The following is a 12,468-nucleotide window of genomic DNA, read 5'->3' as shown; positions in this document are numbered from 1 at the left end:
TACCAAGCTCTGTAGAGCAATAGAAACGCTGTTTGCGTGTTATACCAAGCTCTGTAGAGCAATAGAAACGCTGTTTGCGTGTTATACCAAGCTCTGTAGAGCAATAGAAACGCTGTTTGCGTGTTATACCAAGCTCTGTAGAGCAATAGAAACGCTGTTTGCGTGTTATATCAAGCTCTAGAGCAATAGAAACGCTGTTTGCGTGTTATACCAAGCTCTGTAGAGCAATAGAAACGCTGTTTGCGTGTTATATCAAGCTCTATAGCGAGCAATAGAAACGCTGTTTGTTTTCTGCCTGTTTTATTCCTCTGAAGAGCTGACATTTCCATCTTGTTGTTAATCAGTACATGTCACACACTCAGCACAAAGTATACGCAGCGATATTGTTTTAAATCTGGGGTATAGAGCTCCAGTCTTCAATTCACTCCTATTTCCTGAAAGGGGATAAACCCTGACAAGTAACAGCCTGAGAGTACCTTAGAGATCCTTACTGCGCTGCCTGACTCTGGTTTGGTAAAGAATACTGCTGATAATAACAATAATACAATGAACTGCTGTTACAGTCCTTTCAGTGAAATAGGAGATAACATACATGAGATATGTAAACAAGCAGTGGACACGCATCTCCCCAGCACACAGTAGCACTGTTCATGCCAGTAAGAGGAAACAGCTTTTAATAGATGTTCAGCACTCTTGTGATGGCACACTAGCTTGAATTGCATTCATCTTTGTAGTCAACAGTGTTATTTTTCAGAAAAAGCTGATCATTCATCAAGCAGTAAATCGCTTCAAATGATTGCATTGCTTATTTGCGTTTCATTTAGCTTTTTTCCCTGCTGTTTGCAATCTTTCTGACTGGGTTTTGTCGCTAATATGTTGAATTATATATCTCTATATCTGCTTTCATAAAATCAACTAATAATGTTAAGAATCAAATAAAACAACATCAGCTGAGAGGTGTGACCTCTGGTGGCCAGTAGCTGTAAGTGCTGAGGTCTCCACCCAGGACTGCGCTGTGGAGGGAAGGCATTGGACAGAACAGGGGGGAGGAGGCTGTGTGTTCATGCAGTTAAAACTCGTGAGGGATGAATGCAAACAAGCTGGCTAGACAACAAGGCAGGCTTGTGGATGTGCCTCGGGGCAGCAGAGTGAGTACAAATGCTGTACATGAGTTAATAAAACGCACCTGCGCTTGTTACAAACTGTGGCTGATCAAGCTCATATTAACACCTGGAACAGGGGAAAGTGCTCTGCAATAGGAGTTTTAATGCCATTCCGGATACAGGGTCCCTGTTCATAAAATGGTCCTAATGCATAGCCATGGTTAAATCATGGTTAAACTTTATATATAATTACCATTAACTTGTATTGTTCCATTGAGCAAATCATGGAACCTGACAAATGCAGGATTTTTTTTTTTTTTTTTTTTATATCTAGAAACATTCCTATACAATAGTAACAAAGTGAACACAATTATAGCAACTTTCCTCAAAGGCAATCAGCTGAAGGAAGACATTCTGGTACAGCGCTATGAACCCAGGACTGGGTGCAGGAGCAGCAGGTTTGGATCCCTGCTCAGAAGTCCTGTGTATTCAGCCCCTGCTCTGTTTATTTGTACATGGCGTTGAAAGCCCTGCCGATGATCAGTCTGCGGACCTCGCTGGTCCCGGCTCCGATCTCATACAGCTTGGCGTCGCGCAGGAAGCGCCCCATCGGGTAGTCATTGATGTAGCCGTTCCCACCTGAGACATGAGGGGAGGAGAACAATTAGGAAATATATTACAACCAATCACAGGCTGAGTCACAGCTTCTGTAGAGTGTAAAAAAACAAGCATGACATCACTACGAAAAACCATGGAAACTACCGCAGAAGAGAGCAAAGAAAGAACAGCAAAACACGTCCTGAGAAGATGAATATATTTCAGGTATTGGGTCCTGGAGGTAGTGGTGTCTAACAGCCATGGTTTGAGGACAGCGATCTCGCAGGACAAGACTCTGAAGGCCTTGTTGTTTATTAGTATTCTAGTCTCCTCGTGCGCGACACAGAAACGCGCGCGAGAGAGAGCAAGGAAACCGCCAGCAACGCTGAATGAACACCAGAGCACAGCAGCAGTCTGGGAATGAGCAGAAGCGCGGCAAGGCTTGTCCCTTCATATACAGATGAACGGGATGCCGGTCAAGGCTTGTCCCTTCATATACAGATGGACAGGATGCCTGTCAAGGCTTGTCCCTTCATATACAGATGGACAGGATGCCTGTCAAGGCTTGTCCCTTCATATACAGATGGATAGGATGCCTGTCAAGGCTTGTCCCTTCATATACAGATGGAAAGGATGCCTGTCAAGGCTTGTCCCTTCATATACAGATGGACGGGATGTCGGTCAATGCTTGTCCCTTCATATAGGGATGGACAGGATGCCGGTCAAGGCTTGTCCCTTCATATACAGATGGACGGGGCACCCGTCAAGGCTTGTCCCTTCATATACAGATGGACGGGATGTCGGTCAATGCTTGTCCCTTCATATAGGGATGGACAGGATGCCGGTCAAGGCTTGTCCCTTCATATACAGATGGACGGGGCGCCCGTCAAGGCTTGTCCCTTCATATACAGATGAACGGGATGCCGGTCAAGGCTTGTCCCTTCATATACAGATGAACGGGATGCCGGTCAAGGCTTGTCCCTTCATATACAGATGGACGGGATGCCGGTCAAGGCTTGTCCCTTCATATACAGATGGACGGGATGCCGGTCAAGGCTTGTCCCTTCATATACAGATTCTGTTACTCTTCATATCATTTAGGGTTATGAATCTAATTAGGACTGTCAACGTGTTTTTAAATATATATACAGATTTTAGCAGCCACTTACCGAGGCACTGAATTCCATCAAGTGCTGCTTGAGTTGCTGTTTCTGCAGCGTACAGAATCACTCCAGCACAGTCCTGTGGGGACAAACAGACAAGTGATCCTGTTTCTCTATTGAACCATCTATAATAAACCACAAACAATAGAGCCCCCGAATCTCCCTTAATCTGTACCCCTCTATACTGTAACAGAGCCCCCAACTCTCCCTCAATCTGTACCCCTATATACTGTAACATAGCCCCCAACTCTCCCTCAATCTGTACCCCTATATACTGTAACACAGCCCCCAACTCTCTCTCGATCTGTACCCCTCTATACTGTAGCAGAGCCCTTCCTCCCCTGTGGGTACCCCTCTTTGTTATCTGGGTCTCACCTTGGCGCTGAAGTGCCCCCTGTCGCAGGCTTGTGCCACGTTGTACACATACTGTCTGCAAGAGCTCAGACGGATGTACATGTCAGCCATCTTCCCTTGTAACAGCTGGGACAGCAAAATAGAAGAATAAACACAGCGTACAGCACGCCAGCACACAGCAGAGATCAATATGAACACAGCGTACAGCACACCAGCACACAGCGTACAGCACGCCAGCACACAGCAGAGATCAATATGAACACAGCGTACAGCACGCCAGCACACAGCGTACGGCACGCCAGCACACAGCAGAGATCAATATGAACACAGCGTACAGCACACCAGCACACAGCGTACAGCATGCCAGCACACAGCAGAGATCAATATGAACACAGCGTACAGCACGCCAGCACACAGCAGAGATCAATATAAACACAGCGTACAGCACACCAGCACACGGCGTACGGCACGGCAGCACACAGCAGAGATCAATATGAACACAGCATACAGCACACCAGCACACAGCAGAGATCATGCATGAACACAGCGTACAGCACGCCAGCACACGACGTACAGCACGCCAGCACACAGCAGAGATCAATATGAACACAGCGTACAGCACACCAGCACACAGCAGAGATCATGCATGAACACAGAGTATAGCACGCCAGCACACGGCGTACAGCACGCCAGCACACAGCAGAGATCAATATGAACACAGCGTACAGCACACCAGCACACAGCAGAGATCATGCATGAACACAGCGTACAGCACGCCAGCACACGGCGTACAGCACGCCAGCACACAGCAGAGATCAATATGAACACAGCACACACCGAGCCCCACCCTCAGAGCCAAGACCCACACCTCCCTCACGGAGCACCGAGCCCTTCCACCCTCAGAGCCAAGACCCCCACCTCCCTCACCGAGCACCGAGCCTTTTCACCCTCAGAGCCAAGACCCACACCTCCCTCACCGAGCACCGAGCCCTTCCACCCTCAGAGCCAAGACCCACACCTCCCTCACGGAGCACAGAGCCCTTCCACCCTCAGAGCCAAGACCCCCACCTCCCTCACCGAGCACCGAGCCCTTCCACCCTCAGAGCCAAGACCCCCACCTCCCTCACCGAGCACCAAGCCCTTCCACCCTCAGAGCCAAGACCCACACCTCCCTCACCGAGCACAGAGCCCCTCCTCAGAGCCAAGACCCCCACCTCCCTCACCGAGCACAGAGCCCTTCCACCCTCAGAGCCAAGACCCCCACCTCCCTCACCGAGCACAGAGCCCTTCCACCCTCAGAGCCAAGACCCACACCTCCCTCACTGAGCACAGAGCCCTTCCACCCTCAGAGCCAAGACCCCCACCTCCCTCACCGAGCACCGAGCCCTTCCACCCTCAGAGCCAAGACCCCCACCTCCCTCACCGAGCACAGAGCCCTTCCACCCTCAGAGCCAAGACCCACACCTCCCTCACCGAGCACAGAGCCCTTCCACCCTCAGAGCCAAGACCCCCACCTCCCTCACCGAGCACAGAGCCCTTCCTCCCTCAGAGCCAAGACCCCCACCTCCCTCACCGAGCACAGAGCCCTTCCACCCTCAGAGCCAAGACCCCCACCTCCCTCACCGAGCACAGAGCCCTTCCACCCTCAGAGCCAAGACCCCCACCTCCCTCACCGAGCACCAAGCCCTTCCACCCTCAGAGCCAAGACCCCCACCTCCCTCACCGAGCACAGAGCCCTTCCACCCTCAGAGCCAAGACCTCCACCTCCCTCACCAAGCACCGAGCCCTTCCACCCTCAGAGCCAAGACCCACACCTCCCTCACCGAGCACAGAGCCCTTCCTCCCTCAGAGCCAAGACCCACACCTCCCTCACCGAGCACAGAGCCCCTCCTCCCTCAGAGCCAAGACCCCCACCTCCCTCACCGAGCACCACCAAGTCTCGACCCCCACCTCCCACACCGAGCCCCTCCTCCCTCACTGAGCCTGGCCCGCCGCGCTGTTCTTTACCCTAGAGGTCCCGCTGACAGCACCAGCCTCTCAGAGCGTGGCAGGCAGGCAGACATGTGGACATCACCAGTGCCTAAGCAGTACCATTTTTTATGTGAGCACCCAAAATTGTAGTGCTGCAGGGCTGCAGTTCCTCCCAGTTCCTGCAGTCCATCCCAGTGCCCACCTTCTCCAGGATGAAGGCTGTGATCCCCCGTGCATTGGCGGACGGCTCTGTCTTGGCGTAAATGATCAGAACATCTGCCTCCGGCCCGTTCGTGATCCAGAACTTATTACCATTCAGCACATAGTGATCCCCTGGAGAGCAAAGACACATTCAATACACAGGGGACAGTGGAGGGGGATCTGAGAGCCAGCTAATTCAGTACAGTCTAGTGTGGAGAACTCAGTGCTATACTGGGGATCTGAGAGCCAGTTAATTCAATACAGTCTAGTGTAGAGAACTCAGTGCTGAACTGGGGATCTGAGAGCAGCTAATTCAATACAGTCTAGTGTAGAGAACTCAGTGCTGTACTGGGGATCTGAGAGCAGCTAATTCAATACAGTCTAGTGTAGAGAACTCAGCGCTGTACTGGGGATCTGAGAGCAGCTAATTCAATACAGTCTAGTGTAGAGAACTCAGCGCTGTACTGGGGATCTGAGAGCAGCTAAATCAATACAGTCTAGTGTGGAGAACTTAGTGCTGTACTGGGGATCTGAGAGCCAGTTAATTCAATACAGTCTAGTATAGAGAACTCAATGCTGTACTGGGGATCTGAGAGCAGCTAATTCAATACAGTCTAGTGTAGAGAACTCAGCGCTGTACTGGGGATCTGAGAGCAGCTAATTCAATACAGTCTAGTGTAGAGAACTCAGCGCTGTACTGGGGATCTGAGAGCAGCTAATTCAATACAGTCTAGTGTAGAGAACTCAGTGCTGTACTGGGGATCTGAGAGCCAGCTAATTCAATACAGCAGAGCCCCACACACCTTTCTTCACTGCCTTCAGTTTCATAGAGACGACATCAGAGCCAGCATTGGGCTCGCTCATAGCCAGGGCACCCACATGATCTCCACTCAGGAGCTGGAGAAAAAAGAAGATAGTAAATCAGCACTGAATGATGTCTCTGCAGTAACCTTGTCAGTCAGTCTGTCTGTGTGTGTGTGTATCTCTCTCTCTCTCTCTCTCTGTGCAGTAACCCTGTCAGTCTGTCTGTGTGTATCTCTCTCTCTCTGTGCAGTAACCCTGTCAGTCTGTCTGTGTGTGTGTGTATCTCTCTCTCTGTGCAGTAACCCTGTCAGTCTGTCTGTGTGTGTGTGTATCTCTCTCTCTGTGCAGTAACCCTGTCAGTCTGTGTGTGTGTGTGTGTATCTCTCTCTCTCTGTGCAGTAACCCTGTCAGTCTGTCTGTGTGTGTGTGTATCTCTCTCTCTGTGCAGTAACCCTGTCAGTCTGTCTGTGTGTGTGTGTATCTCTCTCTCTCTGTGCAGTAACCCTGTCAGTCTGTCTGTGTGTGTGTGTATCTCTCTCTCTCTGTGCAGTAACCCTGTCAGTCTGTCTGTGTGTGTGTGTATCTCTCTCTCTCTCTCTCTGTGCAGTAACCCTGTCAGTCTGTCTGTGTGTGTGTGTATCTCTCTCTCTCTGTGCAGTAACCCTGTCAGTCTGTCTGTGTGTGTGTGTGTATCTCTCTCTCTCTGTGCAGTAACCCTGTCAGTCTGTCTGTGTGTGTGTGTATCTCTCTCTCTGTGCAGTAACCCTGTCAGTCTGTCTGTGTGTATGTGTCTCTCTCTCTGTGGTCTGTGAGAGAGAGACACGTCATTGGGACAGTCAGACACACACACACTCTCATAGAGTACACGTCATTTGGGACAGTCAGACAGACACACACACACATAGAGAGAGAGAGAGACACGTCATTGGGACAGTCAGACAGACACACACACACATAGAGAGAGAGAGACACGTCATTGGGACAATCGTCAGTCTGTCTGTGTGTGTGTGTCTCTCTCTCTCTGTGCAGTAACCCTGTTAGTCTGTCTGTCTGTGTGTTTGTGTCTGTCTCTCACCTTGGGCAGGTACTTCTCTTTCTGGGCCTGGCTGCCATTGCGCACCAGCTGGTTGACACACAGGTTGGAGTGCGCCCCGTAGCTGAGCCCCACCACGGCAGAGACGCGGGAGATCTCCTCCATCACGATCACGTGATCCAGGTATCCCATCGCAGAGCCGCCGAACTCCACTGGGCACAGCAAGGTTACAACACATCAGTCTCGGCCCGCAAGCATAACGCACCCCTAAACACAGCTTTAACTCTCACCTCAAAATCTCATCCCTTACTGCTGTGCTGGACCTTACCAAGCGCCCCCCCATTTCTGCTGATTTCACCACCTGACCAGTTCCCCTATAACACAGGGGGTTCCTAATAAAGTTCCATTCTCTCTGCGCTGCACTGCACTGTGTTTGTTCTCTCTGCGCTGCACTGTGTTTGTTCTCTCTGCGCTGCACTGTGTTTGTTCTCTCTGCGCTGCACTGTGTTTGTTCTCTCTACGCTGCACTGTGTTTGTTCTCTCTGCGCTGCACTGTGTTTGTTCTCTCTGCGCTGCACTGCACTGTGTTTGTTCTCTCTGCGCTGCACTGCACTGTGTTTGTTCTCTCTGCGCTGCACTGCACTGTTTGTTCTCTCTGCGCTGCACTGCACTGTTTGTTCTCTCTGCGCTGCACTGCACTGTTTGTTCTCTCTGCGCTGCACTGCACTGTTTGTTCTCTCTGCGCTGCACTGTGTTTGTTCTCTCTGCGCTGCACTGTGTTTGTTCTCTCTGCGCTGCACTGCACTGTGTTTGTTCTCTCTGCGCTGCACTGTGTTTGTTCTCTCTGCGCTGCACTGTGTTTGTTCTCTCTGCGCTGCACTGTGTTTGTTCTCTCTGCGCTGCACTGTGTTTGTTCTCTCTGCGCTGCACTGTGTTTGTTCTCTCTGCGCTGCACTGTGTTTGTTCTCTCTGCGCTGCGCTGTGTTTGTTCTCTCTGCGCTGCGCTGTGTTTGTTCTCTCTGCGCTGCGCTGTGTTTGTTCTCTCTGCGCTGCACTGCACTGTTTGTTCTCTCTGCGCTGCACTGCACTGTTTGTTCTCTCTGCGCTGCGCTGTGTTTGTTCTCTCTGCGCTGCGCTGTGTTTGTTCTCTCTGCGCTGCGCTGTGTTTGTTCTCTCTGCGCTGCGCTGTGTTTGTTCTCTCTGCGCTGCGCTGTGTTTGTTCTCTCTGCGCTGCACTGCACTGCGCTGCACTGTGTTTATTCTCTCTGCACTGCTGCAGTGAAACAGGGTGAAGTGAAACAGGTGTGTTTAACCAGCGCAGCTCACCCTCATCTCTCTGAACTTGTTGTTCTTGTCGATCTCCTGGGCTTTGGGCGCCAGCTTTTCCTGACAGAATCTGTGGATGGTTTGTCTGAGCTGCACAGGGACGGCACAACAGCAAACAGAGTTAATGAACAACACATTTAAACTGGAACACACTGGAGCATTTGGAAACATTCACAATCACAGCTCTCCAGTAACAGTGCTGTTACTTGTTTTTTCAAAAATGTCAGCATCTCCTGCTAATAGCAAACCCGGACTCAGGGGAGACTTCTGCTGTGATAACTGTAATCAGTTCACAGCACAATTAGCAGTGGCTTGGCGGTTCAGATTCCTGCCACCTGGTCAATATACAGAACTAAAACATGGGTACGAGGCTAGTGCGATTCTCTAACCCCAAATAAACGTGAAAAAAAAAAACACATTTCCCATACACTGCAGTGTAAACAAACACAAGGCTAATGTATTTAACAAGTATCAAAAATCCACCTGCTTAATCAATGTGAAATATTAAAAACAATCATTCAAAAAGACCAACAGTGCTGTAATATGCAATCCTTTACCATCAAAATGCACATAATGACACTATAAACATTCTATAGGTGTCACTCTTTTGCACACCTGGAATATGTGACAATGAAAATGCTTGAATAAACACACCTTCTTTCTCTCAAGAAAACTTTTTAAAAACTTCTAACAGATGCCTTCCAGTTCTAGCAGCTCATTGGATCGTAATCTTCACCAATAGCTGAGCTCACTGAAGAGGTCACAGTCAAGGTCACGAACCTCTCGGTGAACTCGAAAAACAGAGATTGTGACGTCACACAGGGCGCAGCCAATCAGAAGTAGAACGAGGATCCCACCCCTATTCCAAAGCCTGCACGCTCCAGCCAGCCTTTAAACTGCGCAGGTCTGAGCGCGTCTTTACGCAGCTGCTCGTCCTCACAACGCAGAGAGCGCGGTGAAGGCACTGGCTAGATTAGCGCTCGTAAGATGCACGGCGGGTAATGTTGCTTACAGCCCCTATACGGAAACATGAACAAAGTATTACAATTATTACACATAGTGGATGTGACCGCTTTGTGCACTCAACACTCACAAATCACTACTTTGCAGAGCGCTCTGTCCCAGCCTGTGCATCCCGCTCCCCCGCCCTCTCGCTGCCCTTCGCCCGCTTCCTTACCTGTATCTGTTCCCCGGTCAGTCCGTTCACAACGTCGTCTATCGGGACCGGAGAGCCAGCGCATCCGCGGCCGACAGCATTGCTGGGTTTGCCTTCGAGTCGGGACACGGACACGGACACCTGAGCATCAGCTGGAGAGACAACGGGGCCGGGGATGGCGCTGGTGCTGCCGGTCGCTTTCATAACTGCTGTCTGCGCACTGATGCTAGGGGCATGGCCGAAGCGCCATCTTGGGAAGGTAAAATGAAACAGATTATTAAAAATGGGATATTTTATACATTCTGTTAAGAAGGAAGGAGAGGGGGGAGATAATATATTAACATTATATTTTATTTTATGTAACGTGTGCATTGAAATGCTTTGGCAACACTGGATCACTCCTGTCATGCTAATAAAGCCAGTTTGAATTTGAATTTAATATCATGTAATGTGATTTTTTTTATAATGCGTACAGTGATATTTTGTCTCCCTGGATAAAAAATGCATGTTATTAGACACCGTATACAGTAATAAATACAATCAAACACAATACTGTATCTGAACAGATAGAGACGTATTCAGCTGTAAGTTCTGCTGTTTACTAGTCTAACGCCTCTCTCTCTTTCTCTTTCTCTCTCTCTTTCTCTTTCTCACTCACTCACGAGCAGGCTGTGTCTCCCCGGTCCTGTCAAGGGAGAGTGAGCGATGCCTGCGATCTCTAAACAGCGAGCTCCGATGGGATTCGGCTCAGCTTCTTTGCAATTATCTTGATTTGACAGGATGCGTATACCAATTACCGATGTGAACTCACAAAACAAGCAAACAAATATAAAAATATATAGAAACACAAATAGGAACAGCGGGCTACAATGAGCTCCAGAACAGCACTGTTTAACATGCCATAACACTGTCAATAGGATGGCCGGGACTAAACAACTGCCATAGCACTGTCAGTGGAGTGTAGAGCAGGGCCATCACTGTGGGCAGCTGGAACGGCACTGTTGTGAGTTTGAATTGACCAGTAAAGGATGACCGTCACTTTAATTGGAAGTCTGCTGGGAACTGCCCCCGAGAATGGCAGCTCAGGAGACCACCTGATTGAGAATCTGCAGGCTTTCACCCACATAAGCAAGTTAAACCCCTCTCCTAATCTCACCTGATACCCCTCTCCTAATCTCACCTGATACCCCTCTCCTAATCTCACCTGATACCCCTCTCCTAATCTCACCTGATACCCCTCTCCTAATCTCACCTGATTGCTTCCTCCTGTTGCATTTGCTTTTGTTTCTTTCTTGTTAAACAAGGCTGAAGTAACTAAATTCCTGGGAAAAAGTCTTTGTGGAAACAGTTGCTGTGTGAATCTTCTGTGAGTTCTGTCAACATCTCTCCATTTTCTAAACATTAAAGGCTCTGGTTTAGTGCCCTCCCTTAGTACGTCTCTGTTTGTACTCATGGTTCTGGGACAGTGACAAGCCTATCTCTGTACCCATGGTGCTGTGGCTGTGACACTCAGCTCTGTGCTGGGACAGTGACAAGCCTATCTCTGTACCCATGGTGCTGTGGCTGTGACACTCAGCTCTGTGCTGGGACAGTGACAAGCCTGCCTCTCCCAGTAGCAGCGCACTGTAAACCACTCTCTGAGGGCCGCTCCATATCACCTGCATTGTCCTCATATTTCAGTTCTTGCCAGTTTAGCCCCTCTATATGTGCTCTGCAGGGGTCTCTACGAATGGCTTAGGGGTTCACTTTCACGTGTAGATATGAATAATCCTGCTAGCTCTGTGAACCATGTCATGTGTTTCACTCCAGTCCCCTTTGATGAGAAGCCTCATTTCCCAATCACAGTGTCAGCACGTTCATTAAACCTGACACTAATTAGAGCAATCTCGTTAAAACCTTCACACATGCAGTACCGGGAATCAGCCTCTGTCAGTGGAAAATATCAACCCCAGTGGCACAGAAGGTGCAATGCTATGTGCGGAACACGAAACTTCCTTTTAGAATGCCTTAACCTGAACCTGAACCACAGCCTGGCACTGGGCAGCAGAAAGGATTGCCCTCATATTCATACCCAAGGGCTGTGTGGCGTCACAGCCAGAGTGACATCAGAACATTGCCACGGCGCTCTTTAAACCTGTGCTCCATTGCTGTGCTTCATTTCACATCACTGTATATTCCCAATGTGGCACCGAGTGATGCGTTGACAACATGCATGACTGGCACGTGGTAAACCCATGCATCGGAAGGGTAGCCCCTGTGGCACTCACAGTTACAAGGGAGGATAGTGTCACGAGAGCTACTTCTTAACAGGGCATCATAATGGCAGTCAGCAGACCCCAGCAGACTGCACAGTACAGGAGCAGACCCCAGCAGACTGCACAGTACAGGAGCAGACCCCAGCAGATTGCACAGTACAGGAGCAGACCCCAGCAGACTGCACAGTACAGACAGCAGACCCCAGCAGATTGCACAGTACAGACAGCAGACCCCAGCAGATTGCACAGTACAGGAGCAGACCCCAGCAGATTGCACAGTACTGGAGCAGACCCCAGCAGACTGCACAGTACAGGAGCAGACCCCAGCAGTACAGGAGCAGACCCCACATTGCACAGTACAGGAGCAGACCCCAGCAGACTGCACAGTACAGGAGCAGACCCCAGCAGATTGCACAGTACAGGAGCAGACCCCAGCAGACTGCACAGTACAGGAGCAGACCCCAGCAGATTGCACAGTACAGGAGCAGACCCCAGCAGAGACAGT

The 12,468-nt window shown here is 49.9% G+C and overlaps 1 protein-coding gene across 1 annotated transcript; it reads right to left on the bottom strand.

Moving 5' to 3' along the window:
* Nucleotides 1-296: 296 nt before the first annotated feature.
* LOC121330271 (isovaleryl-CoA dehydrogenase, mitochondrial-like) lies at nucleotides 297-9,812 on the bottom strand. The gene is made up of 8 exons (XM_041276649.1): nucleotides 9,730-9,812; nucleotides 8,553-8,642; nucleotides 7,269-7,438; nucleotides 6,193-6,286; nucleotides 5,391-5,521; nucleotides 3,239-3,343; nucleotides 2,870-2,942; nucleotides 297-1,742 (listed from the first exon to the last, which is right to left on the bottom strand). Exons 1-8 carry the CDS (start codon nucleotides 9,791-9,793, stop codon nucleotides 1,609-1,611), a joined length of 861 nt encoding a protein of 286 aa, XP_041132583.1. The 5' UTR covers nucleotides 9,794-9,812; the 3' UTR covers nucleotides 297-1,608.
* Nucleotides 9,813-12,468: the final 2,656 nt, after the last annotated feature.

The sequence above is a fragment of the Polyodon spathula genome, chromosome 17, assembly GCF_017654505.1.
Source record: "Polyodon spathula isolate WHYD16114869_AA chromosome 17, ASM1765450v1, whole genome shotgun sequence".
In the NCBI taxonomy this organism is placed as follows: Eukaryota; Metazoa; Chordata; class Actinopteri; order Acipenseriformes; family Polyodontidae; genus Polyodon; species Polyodon spathula.
The sequence above is the reverse complement of the archived record's forward strand: the minus strand, read 5'-3'. Positions and strand labels throughout refer to the sequence as shown.